The sequence below is a fragment of the Mesoplodon bidens genome (assembly GCF_964165515.1).
Source record: "Mesoplodon bidens genome assembly, chromosome: 3".
Classification (NCBI taxonomy): Eukaryota; Metazoa; Chordata; class Mammalia; order Artiodactyla; family Ziphiidae; genus Mesoplodon; species Mesoplodon bidens.
This window is the reverse complement of record NC_138178.1, coordinates 84,673,264-84,700,418: the sequence shown is the minus strand read 5'-3', so window position 1 is coordinate 84,700,418 and position 27,155 is coordinate 84,673,264. Positions and strand designations below refer to the sequence as shown.

Below are 27,155 nucleotides of genomic sequence, written 5' to 3'. Positions count from 1 at the left end.
GTTATAAGTGCTAAGTGACAAAGTTTATGTGAAGCAACTTTTTATACTACTTGGCACATAGTAGACCCTAAATTAATGTTAGTTATCATCATTTCCAGCAGCCTCAGTACCCTTATCACCGTATAGATAGAGTCAAAGTTTTAATACCTAGTGGCTTTGAGGGAGAGGTATGTATGTGCACTTATATGTATGTGTAGATAGATAGATAGATAGATAGAATGTGTATATGTGTTTGTGTGTGTGTGTGTGTGTATATATATATATATATACACACACACACACATACATACATATATACATGTATATATCATGCCCAAAAGAATGGTTGGTAATGGTTAAATACATAGGTTTGGTGGTAGGATATATTTATGACCAAATCAAATGATCACATCTGTTAAGTTTCAGCTGTGGGTAGAATCCTGTTTCCTAGAACAATGAGGCAAGATAGATACAAATGAAATAGAAGATGGCCCCTGCTACAGATATTTATGATCATATAAGTGAACAATGCAGACATACCGGATGGGAACAATATTTAGGAATACTTAGAAAGGTTTAAAGAAGAGCAGTTTATGAAAGAGCCTATCTTTACTTGAGTCTGTTATCCTTCTCATGCCCTGTTTAATAAAGGGCCCAATGTCAAGGCACAAGAATGAAAATTTCAGTACCGTCCAAGGGGATCCCAAGGAAGAGCTTGTTAGAGGTGTCCAGCATGATGCGCCGCATGAGGGTCAACACATCCACATAGCCCAACTCATTGCAGACCTCCTCCAGCCTGTCCAGATGCTTGGTGATGGAATCAGCACAGACAGTCACCATGCGCACCAGGCCGGGGCCAGACAAAGCTGAAGGGTACACGTCAGAGTGAGCCGCCTCCAACTCCAGGGCACACAAACTATCAGGCAATTTTGGCGTTTTGTGTTTGAAGCTTAATTGTCCACATTTTTATTATGGGTGGAGATTTTCATATTCTTCTTTATACTTTTTCTGTATTCTCTTAATTTTCTCCATAGCAGGTTATCACATTTATGGTTAAAAATGAATGAATGAATGAATAAATAAATATTTTTAAAACTATTCAAGACTGAACTTTTCTTCATATGATGACATATCATTTGTGAGATTGCAAATGAAATATATAGTACTTATGATCATAAATCACAAATCAGCGATTTTCCATATTTATTATATACCTTTCCCTCTAAAGAAAGTTTGGATTTGGTCAGGATAATATTTTATGTTTCAGTGGGTGGCAGAATATTGCTATAGAACATTTCAAATTGGATCTTACCTTTTTGATTTAAGGTGCTTCCTGTTTAATTATAGGTCATATGTGTAAAATGCTAGTCTTCTAAATTACCAAACATATCCTTCTCTTAATATCAGTTGCTCTTCAATCTACATCCAGATTTACTGTACTCAGTCAATGTCATAACAGCAAAACAAATCTTTGTTGTTTGAGAAGTCTTCCTCACAGGACTGGGAACTCTTTTAGGGCAGTGACAACCTGTTAGCGTTGTACTTCGAGTCTGTAGTACGTGGTGGCTCTCGATATATTATGTATTTGTCAAATAGAGGAATGAATGAATAAAACCCGGTAGAGTGAACTGGCTCTGATCTCTTACTTTGCTCTGCTCCTGACCGTCTTAGCACTAGTGAGTCATGATGGTAGGTGGTCTAACATGAGTGTTAACTCTTAAAATCCTTTCTCTCCTTGTTCTAAGTTTAAGTTTTCTTTAGGAGTAATTGGTTTTTTTATGTCTTTTATTATTCAGACCTGCTGTTAAGAGTCCTCCAACAAAACAAATCAACTGTGCTGCAGAAGCCCCTGATGTCACACTTTGCAAATAAGAAAGGAGACCTGGTGAGTGGTCCTAGAGTCTAAGCATTTCCACACGTATAAAAAAGAAGTTTGGGTTGGCAGCATACTTTCTCACTTTAGGAAGGACTTGTAGATATGAAATGTGGGGATGCTGTTTTCCTGGGTGACTGTTACATCCAGAAGTGGGACAAATGATTCCTTCATGAATCAATCCTTTGCATGGAAGGGATGGCTTCGATTATCACTCCCAGGCTGCTGTATGATTTGCCTCTACGTTCAAGAGCTTGAAGCCACATTTCAAACATATAAACAGAATGTAATATCCCTGAAAGGGTCACAGGCCAAGGAATGTGGGCAGCCTCTAGAAGCTGGAAAAGCCAAGGAAACACTTTCTCCCTAGAGTCTCCAGAAAGGAACACAGCCTTATCAGTGCCTTGATTTTCACCCCATGAGACCCATGTCAGACTTTTGACCCATCAGACTGTAAGGTAATGAATGTGTGGTTTGAAGCCACCAAGTCTGTGTCAATTTGTTAAGCAGCAATAGGAAACTAAGGTAGTGGAATCTGTGCTAGAGTTGTGCTGAATCTTGGTGATGGGCAGCTCTGTGGAGGGGGATCACCACTAGACTGGGACAGGCATAGTTTTTCCCTGTCTCGGCAGCCACACAGGAGGCATCTAGGTTCACTGCAGAGGCTGGCTGGAGGGAAGAATATCCATGGTCCCTGGTCAGACCTACAACCCATCTAGCGCCAGATTCCATCAATGATAAGGTTTCTAGTACATGACCATCTTCTCTGATGTTAATGTCAAAGGTTGGTCATGATTACTTCCCAAAGGCTTCCATTCCAGCAGCATATAGTAAAGAGGGAAATCACTAGATAAGGAGGTTTGGGGTCCAGTTTCTGTTCATCCATATCTGGCTATGTTGCCTGGGGGAAAATCATAAGCTCTCTAGAAATGTACTTCCTTAAGTATAAAACTCAGAGGCTGGAAGAGATGACATATACAGCCCTTCTAGTTCTAAAATTCTCTAATTTATTTGCAAGTTGCTTTCTGTTAAAACATCTGGGAAGTCAGCCAATGATTCAGCAAACATGTTGGCTATGTTAAATCAAGGATATGGCTGACACATTAATTGACATAACACACTAATTGAAGTGACCTTAAGTATATAGAGTGCTAATTCTTTTTTACATCCATTTCATGGATGTAAAAACAGAAAGAACAAAATTGAAGTGGTTAAATATGTGGGCTCTGGGGTTGTCTTCTTTGCTACCATTTACTAATGGTGGAAATTGGGTAAGGTACTTAACCTCTTTATCCCTCAGTTTTCTCATTTGTAAAATGTAAGTGATAAGAGTATTCACCATGCGGGGTTGCTGTGGGATTAAAGTATCAAGTGTTTAAAACAGTGCCTACTATCTATGTAGTACATGTATAATGAATGTTAGTTAGCTCTTATTATTTCAAAACTGTGAAGGAGCAGAAGTTAAAAATGATTTTAAGACAGGCATATTCATAGACAGAAGAGCAGACTATACCCAGCACCTGAATACCTTTTGTAAAGAAAGGTCGAACGGCTTTCCAGAGTGCTGGATTATTGTTAAATATGATGCCTTTCTCATGCATGCCGATGCACTGCAACCCAAGTTTGCTGCCGAATCGGGATGTGTAGTGACTGTGCTTCATTATGTGGAACATACTCGAAGACCTGCAGAGAAAGCAAACCTTGGGGTTGACTTTTAAGGGTCCAGAGAATTCACGGTAATGAGTTTGACTACCAGTTGGCTCTCATAGCAAATGCATGTTGATCTTGACAAAATGCATAAATTCTAGTGTTCAGATTAAATAAGCACTTGTGTTAGCACAAGAACCTCCTTCGGCAGTTGAAACATTTCTACCTACTAGCTCCCTGTTTGAGCATCACTGAAGATCAATACACACACACACGCACGCACACACACACGCACAGTTATTCGTTATTTCCCCTTCTTTTTAACTCCTAGTCTCTAAAATATTACCCACTACTGTGGTCAGAGCTGCAAGGCTGTAAGAAACTGAACCCTCCTCCACACCACCATATTCCTGACAGCCTCCAGCCTCCAAGCAGCCCCACTCCAGACAAGGCTCCCCAGGCAGAAGTGAGCCTCATAATCGGAAGTTGCTGGAATAACTGAAGTCTTACCTCTTTAGTTTTGGAAGCAGCAGTCCTGCCTTGTACCACACATCCCCCAGAGGCCCTAATCAGGCCTGGCCCCTCCAGGGGAGTATCATTCTAGGACTGAAGGACACCTCCTGGGCACCTCTGGCCCTGGGCTTGGCTGGCTGGGCTGGGCCTGGAAGGCTCTCTGTGGTGGTGACAGCAGCTGTCTTGGGGCTCTGCATCCATCATGATTCATCAAGGTCTCCAGGGTCACAGAGTTCTCCCAGGACATAGGACATGCTGAGCCATTAGATAGCCCTTGCTGTGGCAACCCTGGGACCTTGCCAGGAACCCAGGCTTCCTTGAACTTCCTGGTTCCTCTTCCACTGCTCTGCCCTCTATTCCCACCCCCAGGCCCAGCTCTTAAGGCCTGAGCTGGGTCTTCAGAGCAACTAGGAAGGAGCAGGCAGCCCCTCCCCACCCATGTCCTCCTTCAGGACTTGCTTCCTGCCCCAAATCCTACTCTAACTGGGGCATGATAAGGCAATGAGCATTATTATAACATGTTGTAAAATCCTAGCTGAAGATGTCATGGGGCCTCCATGTATGAAGAGAATATTGTCTTCTTAGGACAGTGGTACAGAATTCTTCTGCAGAGGAGCTCACTTTGGTGTGAAGATATTTTATTAAGACTGCTTATAAGTAAGGCTATGGCATTTGAAGGAAGAGTGGATAATTTGAATAATTGAAAGGATAGGGTTTTCTATGTATAGTATCATGTCATCTGCAAACAGTAATGGTTTTACTTCTTTCCAGTTTGTATTCCTTTTATTTCTTTTCCTTCTTCGATTGCTGTGGCTAGGATTTCCACAACTTTGTGGAATAAAAGTGGTGAGTGGGCATCCTTGTCTTGTTCCTGATCTTAGAGGAAATGCTTTCAGCTTTTCACTATTGAGTATGATGTTAGCTTTGTGTTTGTCATATATGGCCTTTATTATGTTGAGGTAGATTCCCTCTATGCCCACTTTCTGATGAGTTTTTTCATAAATGCCCACTTTCTGATGAGTTTTTTCATAAATGGATGTTAATTTTTATCAAAAACTTTTTCTGCATCTATTGAGATGATCATATGATTTTTTAAATATTTTTTTAATGTTTTATTCATTTTATTTTATTTTTATTTATTTTTGGCTGTGTTGGGTCTTCATTGCTGTGCGCGGGCTTCTCAGTGAGGTGGCTTCCCTTGTCATGGAGCACAGGGTCTAGTTGTGAGGGCTTCAGGAGTTGTGGCTCTCGGGCTATAGAGCGCAGGCTCATTAGTTGTGGCATGTGGGCTTGGTTGCTCCGTGGCATGTGGGATCTTCCCAGACCAGGGCTTGAACCCATGTCCCCTGCATTGGCAGGTGGATTCTTAACCACTGCACCACCAGGGAAGCCCATCATATGATTTTTATTCTTCAGTTTGTTAATGTGGTGTGTCACACTGATTGATTTGTAGGTATTGCAAAAATACACAAACAAGGAAAGATCAGAAAAAGAAATTAAGGAAAAAAAACATTTACCATCACATCAATAAGAATAAAACACCTTGGAATACACCTACCTAAGGAGGCAGAAGATCTGTACTCTTAAAACTATTAAGACACTGACACTGATGAAAGAAATTGAAGACGACACAAATGGATGGAAAGATATAATGTGTTCTTGGACTGGAAGAATCAATATTGTTAAAATGACTGTACTACCCAAGGCAATCTACAGATTCATTGCAATGGCAAATTATCAATGGCATTTTCCACAGAACTAGAACAAGAACAATTTAACTTTGTGTGGAAACACAAAAGACCCTAAATAGCCAAAGCAATCTTAAGAAAGAAAAACGGAGCTGGAGGAATCAGGCTCCCTGACTTCAGTTTATATTACAGAGTTAACAGTAATCAAAATAGTATGGTACTGGCACAAAAACAATAATATAGATCAATGGAACAGGATAGAAAGCCCAGAAATAAACCCACGCACCTATGGTCAATTAATCTATGAGAAAGGAGGCAAGAGTATACAATGGAGAAAAGACAGTCTCTTCAACAACTGGTGCTGGGAAAACTGGACAGCTATATGTAGAAGAATGAAATTAAAACATTCTCTAACACCATATACAAAAATAAACTCAAAATGGATTAAATACCTAAATGTATGAACGGATACTATAAAACTCCTAGAGGGAAACACAGGGAGGTCACTCTTTGACATAAATTGCAGCAATATCTTTTTAGATATGTCTCCTAGATTAATGGAAATAAAAACAAAAATAAACGGGACTGGACTTCCCTGGTGGCACATTGGTTAAGAATCCACCTGCCAATGCAAGGGACACGGGTTCGAGCCCTGGTCCAGGAAGATACCACATGCCACGGAGCAACTAAGCCCATGTGCCGCAACTACTGAGCTTGCGCGCCTAGAGCCTGCAAGCGACAACTACTGAGCTCGCGTGCTGCAAATACGGAAGCCCACGCGCTTAGAGCCCATGCTCCGCAACAAGAGAAACCACCGCAATGAGAAGCCCGCACACAGCAATGAAGAGTAGCCCCTGCTCGCCCCAACTAGAGAAAGCCCGCACACAGCAAGAAAGACCCAAAGCAGCCAAAAATTTAAAAAAGGAAATAAATTTAAAAAAATTAAAAATAAACGGGACCTAATTGAACTTAAAAGCTTTTGCACAGGAAAGGAAACCATAAACAAAACAAAAAGACAACCTACAGAATGGGAGATAATATTTGCAAATGATGTGACTGACAAGGGATTAATTTACAAAATATACAAACAGCTCATACAATTCAATTTAAAAAACCCAATCAAAAAATGGGCAGGTGAGCTAAATAGACATTTCTCCAAAGAAGACATACAGACGGCCAACAGGCACATGAAAAAATGCTCAACATTGCTAATTATTAGAGAACTGCAAATCAAAACTGCAATGAGGTATCACCTCACACCAGTCAGAATGGCCATCATGAAAAAGTCTGCAAATAACAAATGCTGGAGAAGGTGTGGAGGAAAAGGAACCCTCCTACACTGTTGGTGGGAATGTAAATTGGTGCAACCACTATGGAAAACAGTATGGAGTTTCCTTTAAAACCTAAAAATCGAGTTACCATATGATCCAGCAATCCCACTCCTGGACATATGTCCAGAGAAAACTATAATTTGAAAAGATACATGCACCCCAGTTTTCACAGAAGCACTATTTACAATAGCCAAGACATGGAAGCAACCTAAATGTCCATCGTCAGATGAATGGTTAAAGAAGATGTGATACATATATGCAATGGAATATTACTCAGCCATTAAAAAGAATGAAATAATGCCATTTGCAGCAACATGGATGGAGCTAGAGATTATCATAGTAAGTGAAGTAAGTCAGACAAAAACATATGATATCGCTTATATGTGGAATCTAAAAAAAAAAGATACAAATGAACTTATTTACAAAACAGAAAGATACTCACAGACATAGAAAACAAACATACAGTTACCAAAGGCGAAAGGGGGTTGAGACTAACATATACACACTACTGTATATGAGATAGATAGCCAGCAAGGGGAACTATACTCAATATTCTCAATATTCTGTAATAACCTATAAGGAAAAAGAATCTGAAAATGTGTGTATATATATATATATATATATATATATATATATATATATATATATATATAACTGAATCACTGTGCTGTACACCTGAAGCTAACAAAACATTGTAAATCAACTCTACTTCAATAAAAAATTTTAAAAAGACTAAAGTAAAAAAAAACCAAAACAAAACATATGGGTCTGCCTATATATATATATGTATATAACTGAATCACTGTGCTGTACACCTGAAACTAACAAAACATTGTAAATCAACTCTACTTCAATAAAAATTTTTAAAAAGACTAAACTCAAAAAAACCCCCAAAAGGTATGGGTCTGCATCCTGGCCTCAATAGTTACCATATATATGACATTGGGGAAAACATTTATTCCCTTTATTTTCAATACTGACACAAATAATAACACCTATACTATAAGCTATTATAAAATGTAAAAATGCTAATAATTATAAAAGCCCGTGATTTCACATATTTTATTTTGCTTACTTTTATTAGATCTGCCAATGTATATATGTGATAAATATGCCTTGAATAAAATTAATGAATAATATTTAAAAATAATTGAAAGCATAAATGGATAGTTATTCTCTTCAGGATAAAAGGTGGCGTGGGTTTATTAGATAGTGGATGCAAGCAGCACAGGGAAAGCTTGAGAGTAAAGAGCTGAGATGAGCCTATGTTTATGAGGATTTGGGGAGGAGAGAGACTCCTCGTTCACTGCTCAGTAAAAGAGGGGCTTTAGAAGAAGAGAATGTCTGTTGGGAACTCATGAAGTTAAGAATCAGGTGTGGGTGGTATGAACTAATTTTCATCTACCAAGAGAAAAGTTAAGAAATTCTGCAGGTGACTGCATTTCCTGTGGAAAGGGGCTGAGGTTGGAAAAGGTTCATGCAGGGCCTAGACAGAAGCAGGCTACCTGGGTGAGGGCTAAGTGGTGTCTGTGACCATGATGAGCACGGCTCAGGAAGCTGGAAGTCCAAAATGTCCTCGTTAATAAGCTATGTGGTTGATCCTCCTTATGAGGAGTGAGATGGAGGGGGTATGAACAGAGACGGGATGGAGTTTATCAGAGCATAGGAAGGTATAAGCAGGACATGTGGTGTTTGTATGTCCATTGTTTTCATAAGTGCCAGTTGTTTGTATTATAGGCGAAGACTGAACACCAAACACCCCTTGGAGAAATCAAACGAGATTATCTACAGGTAATGAGGAAAGTCAGTTCAGTGAGGATACACGGCAGACAGACCAGGGCAGAAGGAGGTGCAGACAGCCACCCCAAAATCCTTACCCACAGGGGCACCTAGATATGGTGAGGGAGGGAGGAAAGAGAAGTCATGTCTCAGCCACCTCCCTCCAAGTTCCAGCCTTTTTACCTATGACCCTGGTAATGCCACCTCTGAGGTATGGGGCCCTCGACTGACTCTGCTGCTGAGTAGACAATAAGACCACAGGGTTTGTGCTCAGGCACAGACAGGGTCTCATGTATCACCCTCCACCTCCTCATGCTGGCAAAGCTGTTCCAAGCATGTTATCCAGACTCCTCTGTGGGGAAGGACGATAGGCTCTTCAGATTACAGGTTTTATGTCACAGTGTTTATACATGGACCACACGGCCAAGTGCAAATTCCCCTTAGTAACATGTAAGCATGGCAGTTCTGCAACTTCAAAAAATTTCCACTCAAGTATCTTTAAATTGATAGGCATTTCTCTTGGAGATAATCAGAAAAAGGAAATGGAGTTTGGGAATTAAAAAGAGTGGAGAGCAGAGAAGGAATAGAGGTTTTCTGCAGTGCAGCTACAGGAGACATGAAGAAAGCCAATGCATTAGTCTGTGTTTTGGCCATGCTTACAGGGCAGGAGCCAGAACGTATATAAAAGTTGCCCATCCTGTGTGCTCTGGTGAGGAACTGCCATAGGCAGAGCTAACGTGATAGAACCTTTAACTTCGGGGCTCGAGAGCTAACCTGCTGAGGTCTGCTAGGGAAGTTAAAATAGATCTTCCAGAACTTTCCCACATGAGGATTACCCATTATCCCATGTCTCCAAGGCCAGAGTGGAGTTCAGAGACACAGATGATAACATCAGAAAGGAACCAAACATTTGGGCAGAGGAATAAACAGAAAATATGTACATTATAGCAGGAAAGTAAAATGTATTTATGAACATCTTTTTGATAACTTCAAATGAGGGAGAATCTGGTGTGCAGGGGATAGAAGATGGAAGGAATTGCACAGTGCTCAACTGTGCAAATTCAAGATGCATAACATATTTCTGGTGTTAGCTTCATTTTAGTTGTTATTTTTTCCCTTTTTTGGTGAAGTAAATATTGTACACGTTTTCATGTGTTCACTACAACTTTGGTTCTTCCTCGCCACTTCTGTACTAAAATTCTGTTTCTCAACTGCAAATTCTCCTACTTTGGGTGTCTTCTGAACACATAACCCTCAAAGATGGAGAATGGCTACCATAAGCTACATAACTGTTCTTGCACTGGGCTAGGGTGGCCATCTTCTCACTAGCTCCTCTCTATCCAAGTTGCAACTGGCTCCTAAACGGATGATTTTGCCTTAATGAGGTTGTTCAGTAAATGCCTGTGAGGACATATTGCCATAGGAGACCCTGGGCTAAAAGACCTCAGCTCTGGCTGAGTAGATAAAGCTGTGGGCTAAGTACTAGCCAAACCCACACATTTGTGATGGATTCCAAGGTCCCATTTAAACTTTAAAAGAAAGGCCCTGAAATAATGGCAATTCTGTGAAATGAAGACAGAATTATTATATGAATAAATTATTTACTTCATGTATATTTCAGGAAGAAAATCTTATTTTCAAATCAAAATACTTTCTACTAAGTCAAATATACTTTTGATATAATTCCAGATAATATTCAAATTACCCTAAGTTTTGGACAAGTTTTTATCTTCCTATCAACTATAAAAGCAAAAAACAAAAATCCAGATGCTTCTATTTGTATTCCAGGGAATTAATTTGACCAACTAGCCAAAATTTTGTCCTGTATGGAAACGTCATGCTATACAAAGGACTGAAATTCTTATTAATTAATAGATTTCAGGCCTCTAGCTTTCGTACCTTCCACTACCTCATTCTATAATTAAAGCAGAAAGTAAGTAATTTGTATACTCTTTATTCACAAACTCGGATCTACAAATTTTAAGTGCTTGGAGGACAAGCAGAATACTATTTTTCTGCTCTGACTGTTAGAGCTTTTGTGTATATCATAAAACACATTGGTCTGTCCATATGTTTTGAGGAATTACTGGTCAATTAAAAACTTGAACCCAAATTTAAACTCAGTTAAATGTTAGTTAATAAAGAGCTGCCATTTAAAATCAATGTGTTCTTTAGGGGGCGCCAACATCTCAGTTATCCTGAGATAGAGGCTCTGACTTGGCAAAGAACAAAATAGGCAAGACAGAAGTGATATACACAGCAAGCCAAGTGTGACTAAGGACAAGCAATTTAAAACAAGATCACTTATGAAAAGTAGGCTTTATCTCACTGGAGTAAATCAGGAAAGTGAAGTAGGGAAGGTTGGTGATGAACTAGGGATGCCAGCCCAGAGCACTCCTGACATAAAGGAGAACAGTAGAGACCTCCTTCCCACAATGTGGGCCGGCCTGTAACACCAGGTGAGGGAGATGTTACATTGACTGACTGACTGACTGACTGGCTGGGTGAGTGAGGACTTCTTACCGCTGAGGAGAGACAGAGTGAGTCCCCAAGCTCAGAAGGGACAGTGGGTAGTGTAAGATGCCTGATCCCTGGGGTCATTATTCTTCTTGAAATGTGACTGAGGTCAAAAGACATCTCCAACGATGGCAAACCTATTGTCTCTTCAAAATGAAAAGTAGCCAGGAAATAAGTCCTTAGGTGGTAAAGAAGAAGCCACCCTCCCGTTCTGAGTTTAAAGAACTCACACACCTGTGGTCAGGTTCAAGATTGATGAGTACTAGGAATACAAAGGAGACAATGGAATATTTGGTACTAAAATTTTATAAACACGTGCCTTGTGTAGACCTGTTCTGTGCCTGTGACTTATACTCCCTCAATCCTACCATGTTTTCCCTGTCCTTTGCCCTCTATCCTTACCCAGGTTTGATATTGAGGTCTCCTCAAAAGAAAAAGAATCTCTGTAACAAAGAGATCTGACTGTAACCACCCTAAGCTGACCAAATTTAGTATCACTAATATGGGACCACCTTCCCTGGTCTCTTGATGTAATGCAATGGGAAGTGCCTAGGACTAACAGGGAAGTATTATTACACAACAATTAACCTGAATCGAATAGAGCCTATAGACCTAGTGTTCAGTTTACAAGCAATACCAGGAATAGAAGAATATGTTCAATGACACCATAATGAGACAGTAAGAGAGATTTGGAATGTGGGCCATCCTGTAAGACAACTGATGTGGTCTTTTCAGAAGGTCAAGGTCATGGGGAAAAAGGGCGGAGGACTGCTCTTCTAACTTTCCTGTTCATTTGAACTTTTCTTACTAGAAAGTTGGAAAAATATTTTCTTGTTGATGATTAGAGTCTCTCCCTTCCATGCATCCTCAAGTCCCTTGACCCTCTGCTTACTTTGTCCTAATTGCCTGGTAAAACTTCAACCCTGGCTAAATCCAACTCTCAGTTTAGCTTACTCTGTGCTTGCACCTGGCAGCTGAATGGGCCCGGGGAAAAAACCATACATGCTCATGGACACACACACACACACACACACATACACACACACACACAAGCAGGTCTCAGTTAAATTCAAGTGGGCCCTTAGTGCAGCTGGCAATTCTACTACATTTCTCAAGTCCAATCACTCCCTTGCTTTCCTGGATGACTGTTATATTCTGTCTCCTCTGTCCCCCAGTGTTGTACTTCTCACCTTTATTTCAACTACAGACTTCATTTCCTATTTTATTGAGAAAACAGAAGCAACTGGAACCTCTGCAAGTCCAACCACCAGCATCAGTGCCCATATATTCAACCTTCCCTCCTGTTACTGTGGATGAACTTCCAGGTCCCTTTTCAAGGCCACATCCACTTGTTACCTGGACCCCCTTGTCATCTCACCTGGCACACTCCTCCTGTCTGCTGCATCACCAGTTTCCTCTGTAACTCATCATTTCCATCAAAACACACATGTCCTAATATCTTGTATCTTAACAAATAAAAACTCCTTGGACCAAACATCCCTTTCAGCTCTGTTCTATTTCTCTGCCTCCTTTATGGCAAACTCCTGGAAAGAGTGTCTATACCTGCTGCCTCCAATTCTTCTCTCCCCATTCTCTACAGTGGTCAGACTTTTGCCCCCAGCACTCCATTGAAACTGCCCTTGTCAAGGTCACCCATGACCTCCCTGGTGCTAAATGCAATGCTCACATCTCTGTCTAGTCATGTTGCACTATCTGGAGAGTTGACTATTCCATCCTCCCTGACATGCATTCTTGCCTGGCTTTCAAACCACCACACTCTCCTGGTTTTCCCTTCTCTGTGTGGCTGTCCTTCTCAGCCTCCTTTGCTAGTTTCTGACCTTCCTTCTTAACTTCCCATTCAGGGGTACTAGGCAAGTCAAGTCAAAATATCTGAAATAGAATCCTGATTTCTCCCCATCCCAAAGTTGCTCCACCCACCTTATCTTCTGTATAGCCCATATCTACATGCTAATAGTGTGGACAACCATCCTGGTCTATCTGAGTTTTAGCTTAAAAATCCCACAACATGGGAAATCCTCTGGTCCCAAGTAAACCAAGACAGTCATTCACCTTACTGCTATATTATGTTTTACCCTTTTATTGTCGGTGTATTAACAGTGTAACAATATATTCCTCTACAAGGGCAGGGATTTGGGGCTGATTTGTTCATGATAACCTGTTGTACATAATAAGTTCTTAATAAATATTTATTTAATGAATGAATGGAGAGCCAATAATGACTATGATAGATTAGGATCATCCAGTGCTTAGTATAAATTCTCAATAGTGGATGCTTACAAAATAAATGAATGAATTCCCTGTAAATCTATACATGATTAAAACAGGTATACAAATACTATAACAATAATTAGTATTTAAATGGGTAACTGATGTGCAAATTTGACCCCAATTAGCATGTTAAGTTCTATCTCCCCTTTATGGATGCTACCCACATTCTCCTTTTTGATACTATTACAAACACTAATACATACACACGACATAAAGTGTCATGCGTAACGTCTGTGGACCCTCAGTAATTTAGAGCATCCCCACCTGGGAATCGTGCACACTTTACGCACTTTAAGATGATCAGATGGAGCTCCCCCCAGAGCCCCCAGTTGCTCAGGCAGAATCCCGGCAGCACTCGTGCCTGACGTCCCGCCCCCTGAAATTCTGCAGCTCCCCCGACTTCAGAACTCGGCTGACTTGAAAGTTGGGGCATAATCTCAGCACAGTTGTAATGACTACAGATGTCAAACTTTTCAAAAGAGAAAAAGTCTGGCGAACTATTCAAAGAAAAAGCTTTCTGAGGTCCAATGGGGTCTTTTCAAGAGGTACCGGTAGTTCTGGAAGGACCTGAAGAGCAGACAAGGGAAGGAGATGGGGACAAACATGTCCTATTCCTGCGGGGAGCTCAGCCCTTAACAACAAAATTGAGCGGCTCAGAGGCAATTATAGAGAACACAGAGACTCCAACCAGAGAAAAACCTATGAGGACAGAACAGGGAAAGAACTGGGAGAGCTGGGGGAAGGGCAGAGTGGGTTGTTGTCCAGGTCCTCAGGGTTAATCAGCACCTGACCCTGTCAGGGTGGCTAAGGTCACTTTCCTAACTAAGACAGCAGAGTGATCAGATGCCACCTGTGCTGTAACGAGGGTCCTGTTTCAGGAATTGCCTTTGGGGTTCCTGGGAATTTATCTGGTGATCTAAGTATCTAGTGTCTAAGAGCAATTTCTGTCCTGGTCCTCTGGTCCTTTCTCACGTGCTTCATTCTTCCCTCCAGGTCTAGTCTTGCACTCCCACCACCTGAACTACACTTAAGGGTAAGAAAATTAGACAGAACCCCTCCAACCTGCTTAGGTGTTTCCCCAACCCCAGGGAAAGGCCTCCTGCCCCAGAAGCTTCTTACCTTCTCTCCTCCCTTAAACTCTGCAGCACATTGGAATCACCTGGGGCTCTAAACACTACCAGTGCCTGGGTCCACACCATCAAGAGACTGTAACAGTTGGGTTGTGGCCTGGGCATTGGGGTTTTAAACAGCTCCCTGGGTGACTTTAATATGCAGCCCGGGTGAGAAGCACTGCTCTAGATCCTGAGCTGCAGGCGTTATCCTTTTGGATGAATATCCTGCAGGTCCCTTTGCTTGTATCTGAGGGAAAGGGGTGACAGGGAAGGCAGACACTGACTTGAGGAGGGCTGGAAGGCAACTTGCTGTGCTGGGGGATCAAAGAGCAGAAGGCAGTGTCCCAGTCCTCCAAGCCCAATCGCCATCTGTTCCAGGACATTTTTGAGGCTCTAGTCAGTTAAACAAGTGAGTAAAGTGTTGATTTTGAAAATGAGAGCATATCAAATTCACTTAAATTTGGCTAGGCAGAGCTCCATAGACCAAGAGAAGTAAAATCCAAGAGTAACTCTGGCCTCGCCATTAGAGCAGTGGATCTGAAACTGGAGTGTGCCTCAGAATCACCTGGAGGGCTCGTGGAAACAGATCGCTGGGCCCCGCCCCCAGATTTTCTTATTTAGTGGGTCAGGGTGGGACCCAAGGATGGGCATTTCTCACAAGTTCCCAGATATGTGGATGCTGCTGGTTGGGGGCCACCGTCTGAGAACTACTGCACTGGGGTGTTTCACTGTGAACCCAATGAAATGACATTTCCACCTGAAGCTATTTATGGTTAGATGTGTAACACGGTCTGCCTTAGCTACTCTTCAAACTTTTACACCACCCAACTGAGTGAAATGAAAAAAGAAAAAAAGAAAAAAAAACAGGCAAAACCCGAGATATTAGTTTGGTTGAAAATAACATTCTTGGATAGGTAGAAATATTTGGAAGGATAACATGTTTTTTCTCTCCTGCTCCCTTCCTTCAAGTATTTGGTTCAAAGAATTGGGCTTTGAGTTCACCATGGTATTTTCAGAAATGATGTATATCATCATGGCCTAAAAAAAAAATCAATGCAGTTTCCAGAAATGCTTCACTTACTTCTAGGCAGTAGTCTGTGTATCTGAAGAAACAATTCTAATAAATCAGTAAAACACCCTGGTCAGTCTTAGTTTGTGGGTAAATCTCTGTCAGGGATTATAAATATAAAAACTCATTAATGAGACATTTTGGCAGATAGCTTTGCTAAAAATCTAGCAAAGATAGCTGAACATCTATGATATGTACTCTCTTTTAAGCTCTTCATTTTCCATGATCAATCATTAAGAAAACTAATATTTCACAAAGCTAGTTCCTTAGTCAATGCATATTTTGTTAACCCTGGAGTAAATTCAGTCTGCTAAAGTTATCTGGAAAATATTAAGTGTATGGGGAACAGGAGAATACCATTTCTTTTAATAGGCAATATTGTTCCTAATTTATATAAAATCACTCAGCAAGGACACTGGCACACAGTCACCAATAGGAGAGCAGAGTATGAATGGCTTCCTCATCTGCTGTCTATCCTCCCAGAGTTTCTCAGTAGCCTGGCATTAGAAATACATCAGCGAATTGATACAGTCAGAATTTTTTTCTTCAGGTGTTTTTTGTTGTTGCTATGATTGCTTGTTTGTTTGTTTTGATGCTTACTTGTACAGCTAAGACCAAAATATTAGGAAATAGGAAAGCATAAAAGATAATACCTCTCCCTCAAGTGTGTTTTGTCAAAACCAAATCACCGGGCTTCCCTGGCGGCACAGTGGTTGGGAGTCCGCCTGCCGATGCAGGGGACACGGGTTTGTGCCCCGGTCCGGGAGGATACCACATGCCGCGGAGCGGTTGGGCTCGTGAGCCATGGCCGCTGAGCCTGCGCGTCCGGAGCCTGTGCTCCACAGCGGGAGAGGCCACAACAGTGAGAGGCCCGCGTACCACAAAAAAAAAAAAAAAAAAAAAAAAAAAAACCAAATCACCTGTAGTCTAAGTTTCCACATTCACTGCTCAGAGAGATTTTGAATAATTTTCAGTCTTCCCAGAGTTCTTTATATGTACCTCTGGCTTCAAGCAAGACTCAATTATTCTACTTGTCTCAAATGTTAGATTTTTACCTGGGAATCACTCATCTTTATTTAAGTAATGAAAACATAACTTTGGAAACAAAGATGGCAAAATATCAAAATAAGTTTGTTTTTTAATAGGAAATATCCCAGCCTTGATTTTTAAAGTATGTCACTGATTATTAACAGACTTACTTGCTAATAATGAGGGTTTCCTCTCCACATATCCAGACTCTCATGAATTCTCCATACATCTTGTTGTAGTAATTGCAGGCACTGCCGATCCCCATCCAGAGGAACCTGCAGTGGGAAATGAGGGGCCCAAGTCCCAGAAAATAGCCAGGACCTAGGAAGGTTATCAGATTGCAATCAGTATTTCCGTAACACCAAAAAGACAAAGTACTTTAAATTACTGTTGTTCTTATTCCTTTATATCTACATGTCCTTTTACATCTTCTGATGTATATAGGTGAATCACATACACAAAATGATTAAAACAACAACACAAGTTAACATGAGGCTCTTCACAGCTCTATGAGTAAAAAGTTGTCCAGTTGACACCACACCAGTTCCATTTGGTCTCAATCACTTCTGTCTGAACAAACTGGAATAGGTGTCTAGTCTATTCTTGCTGTGTTAAACGGTGTCTATGGGTTTCAAATACAAGTCAGTCAGTCCCTCTGGTAACAGGCACGAAAACCAGGACAAGTGACAAGTTGACAGATCTGTCTGGCTGCTAGTTTTGTCTGAAAACCGGGTTTGAAATCACCAGTCAACGGAGTGGGTGGATTTGAATTAATTTGTGGTTTTGGTGTCATCTTTTTAACTGTGAGAAACATGGCCTGCAAAGACAATGTCCAAACAAAAAGCATGCGTTCCTGGGGCTTCCCTGGTGGCACAGTGGTTGAGAATCTGCCTGCTAATGAAGGGGACACGGGTTCAAGCCCTGGTCTGGGAGGATCCCACATGCCGCGGAGCAACTAGGCCCGTGAGCCACAACTACTGAGCCTGCGCGTCTGGAGCCCGTGCTCCGCAACAAGAGAGGCCATGATAGTGAGAGGCCCGCACATCGCGATGAAGAGTGGCCCCTTGCTTGCCACAACTAGAGAAAGCCCTCGCACAGAAACGAAGACCCAACACAGCCAAAAATAAATAAGTAAACAATTGTGGGGTTTTAAAAACAATGTTTATAAAATAAAAAGCATGCATTCCTTTTTTATTTCCTTCAAAAAGGATTTGGTTTAAGAAGAGAACCTTAAGCTAAATCTCATTAGACGAAATAAAGCTAAGCACTGAGGAATGAGGCAGTGTGTCTGATCTATGTCTAGACCAGAGTCTGAGTCCAGTGATATGGTTTTAGTGAAAAGCCATGGCCCTTACACCCTTGCTGACGTAGGCAATGACAGAATTGTGAAGACTGTGAATCTGGTGAGCAGCCAGGGGAGTTGCTGTTGCTTGTATCAGAGAACAAACTTGGTAGCTTGATTTTAGTGGTGGTGGTGGTGAAAAGTTCATCAAAAGCTTGTTGGAATGGTTTTAGGAGTTTCATTGTAAAGTTATACCATTTCTGTATCTTACTCCTTTAATTCCATTCTGTCAGTGAAATAGTCCTGGAGCCAAAACTCACACAACTGTCTGAGACAGTACAGTGCTATAATAATTTAGATAATCTAAGTTTTTGTTTTGTTTTGTTTTGTTTTCTTTGGCTGTGCAGCATGGCTTGCAGGATCTCAGTTCCCTGACTGAACGTGGGCCATGGCAGTGAAAGCTAGGGATCCTAACCATTAGGCCACCAGTGAACTCCTTAGATAATCTAACTTTTTACATGACTCATCTAAAGTGGAAGTTCAGTCCCAAATTTGGCAAACAGGGTTTACTCCTTAACTTTGCATTAGCAGGATTAATGTAGCAAATACTACCAGGTTCTTTTGTCTTTAAAGGTCTTTGTTAATGTCTATAGAACCAATATAAGAATTTGAGTTCTTTGGATCAAGGGTTCTCAATCTTAAGATTGTTCTCATAACACTACATTATACAGTTATATAGTCAGATGACTGACTTTATATTAAACTAATTTCATTGAATTCTCAAAAAGAATTAAGCTGATTTGATTGTATACATATTTCCTTAAACTTTAATCAGACATACTGACCTTTTATCAATACAAATATGCATAATAACAAAACACTTTGTATTTACAGCTTGAAACATTGTAGATCCTCAATAAATGTTTCCTGAATGAATTTTTACAATTTATTAGACATGTGTAAAGAATGAAGTTTTAAATGTCATCCTTATTTAGAATATTTTAGGTGTATTTACATTTTGATAAAAATGGAAAAATATCTTATATCTCATACGTTTAATCCATGTGAAGTCAAACACCAGTCTATTTGGGAATAGACTTTTTCAACAAACATTTACTTCATATACTATGGCCATGAGGCACAAAGACATACAAATGAAAGGGTGCACTTTCCATGTTTTATCTAAATGTTTGTTGCTGTGTGGAAAGTCTTAGTATTTGGAAACCGCAATCAAATTTAAAATATGACAGTGAAGAGCTGTATCTGTTGAAAAAGGGAGATTGTGATGAACTCTGCTAAGGCTGAGAACCGGAGTGTTTTAACCATGAGAATCAGAGTTTGAGTCTTCAGCAGTCAATTGTATTTCAACTTAATTCATCCAACACACCCTGAAACCCTACTAGGTATAGACACTAGCTCCAAGTTAGGGACCCGTGATGGTATGGTAAGTATAACTAGGTCCCCATCAGATCCTGGGCAGGGAAAAGGAATGTGAAAAAAAAGCACAAAATCAAATAATTATCACACAATATGATCCTTTCAGTTAGCATGTATATCTTATACTTTCCGGTTGGAGAGAAGAATGCTCTGGGGGGGAGAAATTTTGGTAGAATATTAGGGAAATACTCTGGTTGTGTCCACATTACACTGCTCTCTGCTTCTCAGATTTGGGAATGCTCATCTAGGCATGTGTGAGTGCAGGAGTCTCTTGCACACCCTCAGAGGAGCAGTAAATACTTCACTGCATTTTTGTGCAGAGATGGCCTCCATTAAGCCAACAGCTGGGGCCTCCCACCCTCTGTCCTAATCAAGAAGCTGTTGCGTTCCATGCTGGGTGTACACCCTAGAGAATCCTGTGCACACGAATGTTCATAGCAGCACTGTTCACAATAGCCCCAAGCTGGAGACACCCTAAATGTCCATCAACAGTAGAATGGGAGATTAAAGCATGGGGTGTTCATATAACTGCATACCATATGAACTGCAGCTGCATGCCACAACCTGGATGAAACCCACAGGCAAAAAAGAGAGCAAAAAGGCAAGACAAGAATAATGTAGGATTCTATTGCTAAAGCATGTAAAACCAGGCAAAACTAAAGTATGTTGTTTGGAATATGAAATTAGGTGAAAAATCTATAAGAAAAGCAGGGGAGCGATCGTTAAGAAATAGAAGGTTGTTTACTTCTGGGGATGAGAGAGGGTATGATTGAAAAGGCACAAGAGGAGTTTCTAGGATGCTGCTAACATCCTACTTCTTGCGCTGGTCTGTGATGACGTGTTTATTTGTGCATTGTCTGTATTTTTAATGGGCAAAAGGAGACTATTGCCATGTCCTTTTTTTTCCAGTGCTCCCATAAAGAATGTGGTGCCCAGGGCAGAGAGGGCCTCTGGGGTAGAGGACCCATGTGCAAGGTTGGGCATCGCCCTGTATCCTTGGGGGAGGGAGAGCTGCCAGGTGCCAGGTAACTGTAGTCCTGGCAGAGATCAGTGAACTGCGGCAGTTTCCCCAAATTGAAGCTTACAAACCCCCCAAATAGGAACGATTCTTTCCTCTCCGAACCCTCACGGCCCTCGCTGGCACTAAGTCCTCTGCCTATGTGTGTCACCTTTGCACACTCCTCGACCCCCCTGTCCCCATCACCTGATAATGCAGGGCCTCTCAGTAAGTGTGGGTTTAAGAAACTTAGATTTGAGTCCCAGTTTCATCACTTACTAGTTATGGACACCTAGCCTCTTTAAGTCTCAGTTTCTTCATCTGTAAAATAGGCATCAACACACTCAACTCACCAGAGTGCCCAGAGGTTCACAAGAGAAAGTGGGTGTGAAACTGCTTTGAAAACTGTAACTTACTAGAGGGCTTTGGCTCATTGTACCCTCTCAACTCTTTGGCTTCACTGACCCTGAGATTCCCCATATGTATAAAGTTAAGAACCCAGAGAGCCAGTGATTGGAGGGATCTGGCCAAAGGAGTTCAGAAGTATTGGTCAGCAAGACCCATCCAACAAGGCCAGTGTCCTCACCTTCCCTTCCCCAACCAGGAGTCGCGGGATGTCAGCCTGGGCCAGAGGTTTCTAGAACTAGAAGGTTCTGACCAGATCTCACATTTTCCCAAGGAAAGCATGGAGCTAGAAGCTCCCTGGTAGCAAAATGATCATCTACCTGGGATTTAGGTCTTCCTGGTGGTCCCCCTGCTCCCCCTATTGCCACTTTCCTTCCAGTTGAGATGCTGGCAAGCCGTCTCCCTTCTGTGGCTTTAACCCCTCCCCCGTGAAATGAGGAGTTTGAACTCCACAGTTACTCATACTTGTCACAACGGTTTGCCTGGACAAGGCAGAGCCCTTCTCTGAGGCTCAGTTTCCCCTTGTGTCAAATGAACGGGTTTGGCTCCATTCCGTGGCTCTCAACCCAGACTGCTCAGGAAAGCCACCTGGGAAGATGTTAAAAAACCAAAAACCTGGGCTTCCCTGGTGGCGCAGTGGTTGAGAGTCCGCCTGCCGATGCAGGGGACACGGGTTCGTGCCCCGGTCTGGGAAGATCCCACATGCCGCGGAGCGGCTGGGCCCGTGAGCCATGGCTGCTGAGCCTGCGCGTCCGGAGCCTGTGCTCTGCAAGGGGAGAGGCCACAACAGTGAGAGGCCCGCCTACCGCAAAAAAAAAAAAAAAAAAAAAAAAAAAACCAAAAACCCACATGGGGACCGTCCTCAGGCAGGGCTAAGAACCACAGGACTATGTGATAGTGTCATAGACTCTCAGTGTATGACAGCATGATGTCCCCAGCCCAGAGGTGGTAGACAGAGTGAGCTACCACCTAGGCTCCTGGTCCAGGGCTTCAAGGATGCCAGTTCTTGTGTTTGCCCCTCCCCAAAGGTCCAAGGGAGTTCTACCATCACCTGCAACATAAACATCTGGGGGGAGTTGTTAAAAAATACCTCCTCCCTCACCTCCACCTTTCACGGACCCTGACTTGGGTGCCCACTGGGGGAGGAGAAATCCAGTGAGGAAGGAGCAGTGGTGGGGAAGAGGTTCAAGTTAAAAGACTGTGGAACAGTCTTCCTTCAGACCCCCATCAGGAGTAGAGAACAAAACAAACTAAACATTCCATTCCATTGGGCCTTAAAGTAAACTAAAATACCAGGCTGAATTGAGCAGAGAGACAGACAGTTCTCTGGAAAACGATAGAGAATCCAGACCCAGGGCACTTTGCAGCAGCACCACACTCCCACTCGACATCACTCTGTGAAGAGGCCCACGATGCTTGAAAGCGTGTAATGACTCTGCTCTTGAAATAAAGCCTTATCGGATATCTTATGTATATCTATGGAACTGGGGACAGATGCCTGCTATGAGGAGTTTTCCCTGAAAACTAAAAAACCGTCTGATATTTCTGAGAATTCTGAGTTAATCTGGTAGTGTGGAGTGATGGGGTTTCTACTGGAATTATCTGGGTAATTATATTATACTCTACTTTTGATTGATCCACAGAGCTTGTGGAAGTTTTTTTTAGGTTTTCAAGGGAACTATAGTGCTCCCCAATTTTCTCCCACTGTCCAGGTCCCATCCAGCCCTTATGGTGGCACCAACATCACCACCATGCCCAAAAAGAAAAGAAAAGTGAAGAATGGGATAAAGAGAAGGAATAAGTTCAAAAAGGAGAGAGGGCAGAGGACATGGATGAGGTAAAGTTAGAGGGAGACAGAAAGGAGTACAGAAGGCATTCCAGAGACATTTTCACCTTTAGAGCAAAACTGGAATGAATTTGAATCAAAAGAAAAAAAAAACCAATCCTGGAATTGTACCTTGCTCTACTCCATCTTGAACTTACTTTAAAGGATACTAGTGCCAAGTCTATTCTACCAAAGCAAAGTGGAGACTGGAAGGGATTATGTAAGATATTGTTTGAATGTTTTTAATAAACATGTGCAGATAATTAGCTAAAAGTTTTTCACCTGAGTCCTCATTTGCTTGTGTGCCGCGGCCTTCAGCCATCTTCCCAGGTTTGCTCTTCATCGTTTTGCAAAATTTCCTTTACCCTCATGGATCAAAAGCCCAAGAAAACAATCTTCTTAGGTACAGAAATACATGACTGACTTACCTGGTATTAAGGATGTGTCCTCATAATTCCAAACCAAGAGAAGAAAGCCAGTGAGCAGCAGGATTGCAATGCTGGCAACAGGCGCAACTTCGGTCACCATGCTGGTGATGTTATAATGCCTTGGGTTCAGCACTTCCAAAAGCATCTTGCGTTGCTTGAACTCAGGGGAAGCAACTTAAAGTCCTGTGGAAATCAGAGGGTCAGAAAAATTAGAGAATCCCCCAAAATGTACATTTACGACTCCTGTTGCTTCAGAGGATGCTGTACTGTAGAGATGGGCGTTCTGTTTTATAATGTGATTGGACACTTAGACAAGACAAATTTGTAGTTACAAGTCAAAACAAGCAAGCCCAAGAGAGATCTTTTGGCTTGAAGTGCAGCATTTCTGACCTTGGTAGACTCTCAGGTTCGTTTAGACGCTTGGTCTGATAGAACCTTATCTTCTTGCCCTTGAGTGGGTAGAGTGACTGAATTCCCAATTGAGAGCCAAATTTCTTACCAAAATACATGAAAATGAAGCTCATTTCAGAGATGGAGTCATTCCATGACTTCATCAGCAGATTTTGTTTAGGCAATCTTTTTCCCTTCAAGCCAAATAAATTTTTTAAAAAAGCATTCCCCAATATTCTTCCTTGCTCAAAATTACTTCCCCCAAAGGGTAAGCTTCTTCAGTAAGAAGGTGTTTCATGGGCATCACTGAGGCATTCTCAGGCTGTCTATTGAATTCAACATGATTCACTCAGGACAATCTTTTCCTATTGGCTTTGACGAAGCTTAAAATCTCTTGCACCATGGACTTGATGAGGCAGTACACATGGGCCTATGACAGAGGTAGTAGGAAAGAAGAATAGGAGAGGAAGAATAAAAGGAGAGGAGGATAAAAGAAGTGGGGAAGCAGGAGGAAAAGGGAGGACATAGTTGATGCCACCAGCAGTAGGCTCAGGTGCCACTCAGCAACCGAGCTCCCCACAGCAGCTGGTCTCCTGTGCAGGACAATTTTCAGTTTGATTTGCTGATTCTGATGTGGTTTTCTCTTCTTTCTTTTTTTCTTGGAAAGCATATTTTTTTCTGCTTTATTTAGATGTAATTGACATACAGCAGTGTATAAGTTTAAGGTGTACAACATAATGATTTGACTTACATACATCCTGAAATGATTATCAAAATAGATTTAGTGAGCATCCATCATCTCATACAGATATAACATTAAAGAAATAGAAAAAAAATATTTTTTTCTTGTGATGAGAACACTTAGGATTTACTCTCTTAACAATTATCATATATAAGATGCAGCAGTGTTAATTATCTTTTTTTAAACATCTTTATTGGCGTATAATTGCTTTACAATGGTGTGTTAGTTTCTGCTTTATAACAAAGTGAATCAGCTATACATATACATATATCCTCATATCTCCTCCCTCTTGCGTCTCCCTCCCAGTTATCTTTATCATATTGTACTTTATCATCCCTAGTACTTATTTATCTTATAACCGGAAGTTTATACCTTTTGACCACCTTCATTTAATTCCGCATCCCTCCACCCCCTGCCTCTGGTAGCCACAAGTTTGATTTCCTTTTCTATGAGTTTGTTTGGTTTTGAGGTATAATTGACCTACAACACTATGTTGGTTCCTGGTACACAACATAGTGATTTGATATTTTTATACATTTCAAAATAATCACCATGGTAAATCTAGTTGTTATTTGTCACCATAGAAAGATATTGCATAATTATTGACTATATTCCCACACTGTACATTTCATACCCATAATTCACTTACTTTGTGACTAAAAGTTTGTACCTTTTAATCTCCTTCACCTATATTTTTCCTCCCCCAGACCTCTCCCCCCTGGCAATCACCTGTTTTTTCTCTGTACCTATGACTTTCTTTCTGTTTAGTTATATTTGTTTTGGTTTTTAAATTCCACATATAAGTGAAATCATATAGTATTTGTGTTTCTCTGTCAAACTTATTTCACTTAGCATAATACCCTCTAGGTCCATCTATGTTGTCACCAATGGTAATAGTTCATTCTTCTTTATGGATGAGTAATATTCCATTTTAGACACACACACACACACACACACACACACACACACACCACATCTTCTTTATCCATTCATCTGTTGATGAGCCCTTAGGTTGCTTCCATATCTTGGCTATTGTAAGTAATTCAGCAATAAACATACGGGTACATATATCTTTTTGAATTAGTGTTTTCATTTTCTTCCATAAATAACCAGAAGTGGAATTGCTGGGTCACAGGTATTTCTATTTTTAATTTTTTGAGGAATCCTCATACTTTTGTCCATAGTGGTTGCAACAATTTACATTCCCACCAACAGTGCACAAGGGTTCCTTTTTCTCCGCATCCCCACCAATACTTATTTGTTCTCTTTTTGATGATAGCCATTCTGACTTGTGTGAGGTGATATCTCATTGTGATTTTGATTTGTATTTCCTGGATGATTAGAGATGTTGAGCATCTTTTCATGTGCCTGTTGGCCATCTGTATGTTTTCTTTGGAAAAATGTCTATTCAGGTCCTCTGTCCATTTTTAAATTGGGTTGTTTGTGTTTTCGATGTTGAATTATATGTGTTCTTTGTATATTTTGAAGATTAACCTTTGTTGGATATGTCATTTGAAAATATCTTCTCCCATTCAATAGGTGGTCATTTTGCTGATAGTTTCCTTAGCTGTACCAAAGATTTTTTGCCGTAGTCCCATTTATTTATATTTGCTCTTGTTTTCCTTGCCTGAGGAGACATATCCCTCCAAATACTGCTAAAACTGATGTCAAAGAGTTTATTGTCTGTGTTTTCTTCTAAAAGTTTTATGGTTTCAGGTCTTACTTTGAAGTCTTTAATCCATCTTAATTTATTTTTGTATATGGTGTGAGAAAGTAGTCCAGTTTGATTCTTTTGCATGTAGCTGTCTGGTTTTCTCAATACCATTTATTGAAGGGGCTGTCTTTTCCCCCATTGTATATTCTTTGCTCTTTGTTGTAGCTTAATTGCCCATATGAGTGCGAGTCATTTCTGCACTCTCCATTCTGTTCCATTGATCTATGTGTCTGTTTTTTGTGCCAGTACCATACTACTTTTATGACTATAGCTTTGTAGTATAGTTTCAAATCAGGGAGTGGGATACCTCCTGTTTTGTTCTTCTTTCTTAAGATAGATAGTCTTGGCTATTCTGGGTCTTTTTTGTTTCCATACAAATTTTAGAAGTACTTGTTCTTGTTCTTTGAAGAATGTTATGGGTGTGTTTTTTTTGTTTTTTAATTTATTTTTTATTATTTTATTTTTAACAATTTATTGGAGTATAATTGCTTTACAATGGTGTGTTAGTTTCTGCTTTATAACAAAGTGAATCAGTTATACATATACATACATCCCCATATCTCTTCCCTCTTGCATCTCCCTCCCTCCCACCCTCCCTATCCCACCCTTCTAGCTGGTATTGAATCTGTAGATTGCCTTGGGTAGTATGATCCTTTTAACATTATTAGTTCTTCCAATCCATGAGCACAATATAGCTTTCCATCTGTTTGTGTCATCTTCAATTCCTTTCATTGGTGTCTTATACTTTTCCAAGTATAGGTCTTTTACCTCCTTAGTCAGATTTATTCCCAGGTATTTTATTCTTTTTTATGTGATTGTGAATGGGATTGCTTTTTAAATTTTCTCTTTCTGTTAGTTTCTTTTTAGTGTATAGATGTGCAACAGATTTCTGCAGATTTCTTGCAGAAGTCTCCTGCAACTTCACTGAATTCATTGATGAGCCCTAGTTTTTTTGTTTTGTTTTGTTTTGGTTTTTTGGTGGTGTCTTTAGGATTTTCTATGTGTAGTGTCAGGTCATCAGCAAACGGTGACAGTCTTACTTCTCCCATTCTAATGTGGATTCCTTTTATTTCTTTTTCTTCTCTGATTGCTGTAGCTAGGACTTCCAA

The 27,155-nt window shown here is 40.9% G+C and overlaps 1 protein-coding gene across 1 annotated transcript in view; it reads right to left on the bottom strand.

Annotated features, from left to right (window-relative positions):
* Nucleotides 1-23,366, bottom strand: part of CYP19A1 (cytochrome P450 family 19 subfamily A member 1) — a gene marked incomplete at its 3' end in the record, with an annotated part of 33,231 nt that extends 9,865 nt beyond the window's left edge. The window contains exons 1-4 of the mRNA XM_081228637.1: nucleotides 23,201-23,366; nucleotides 16,997-17,147; nucleotides 3,381-3,535; nucleotides 669-845 (exon numbers count right to left, since the gene is read on the bottom strand). Coding sequence (XP_081084763.1) covers nucleotides 669-845; nucleotides 3,381-3,535; nucleotides 16,997-17,147; nucleotides 23,201-23,345 — 628 coding nt within the window. The 5' untranslated portion in view covers nucleotides 23,346-23,366. The remainder of the gene's footprint in view (nucleotides 1-668; nucleotides 846-3,380; nucleotides 3,536-16,996; nucleotides 17,148-23,200) is intronic.
* Between the last annotated feature and the right edge of the window lie 3,789 nt (nucleotides 23,367-27,155).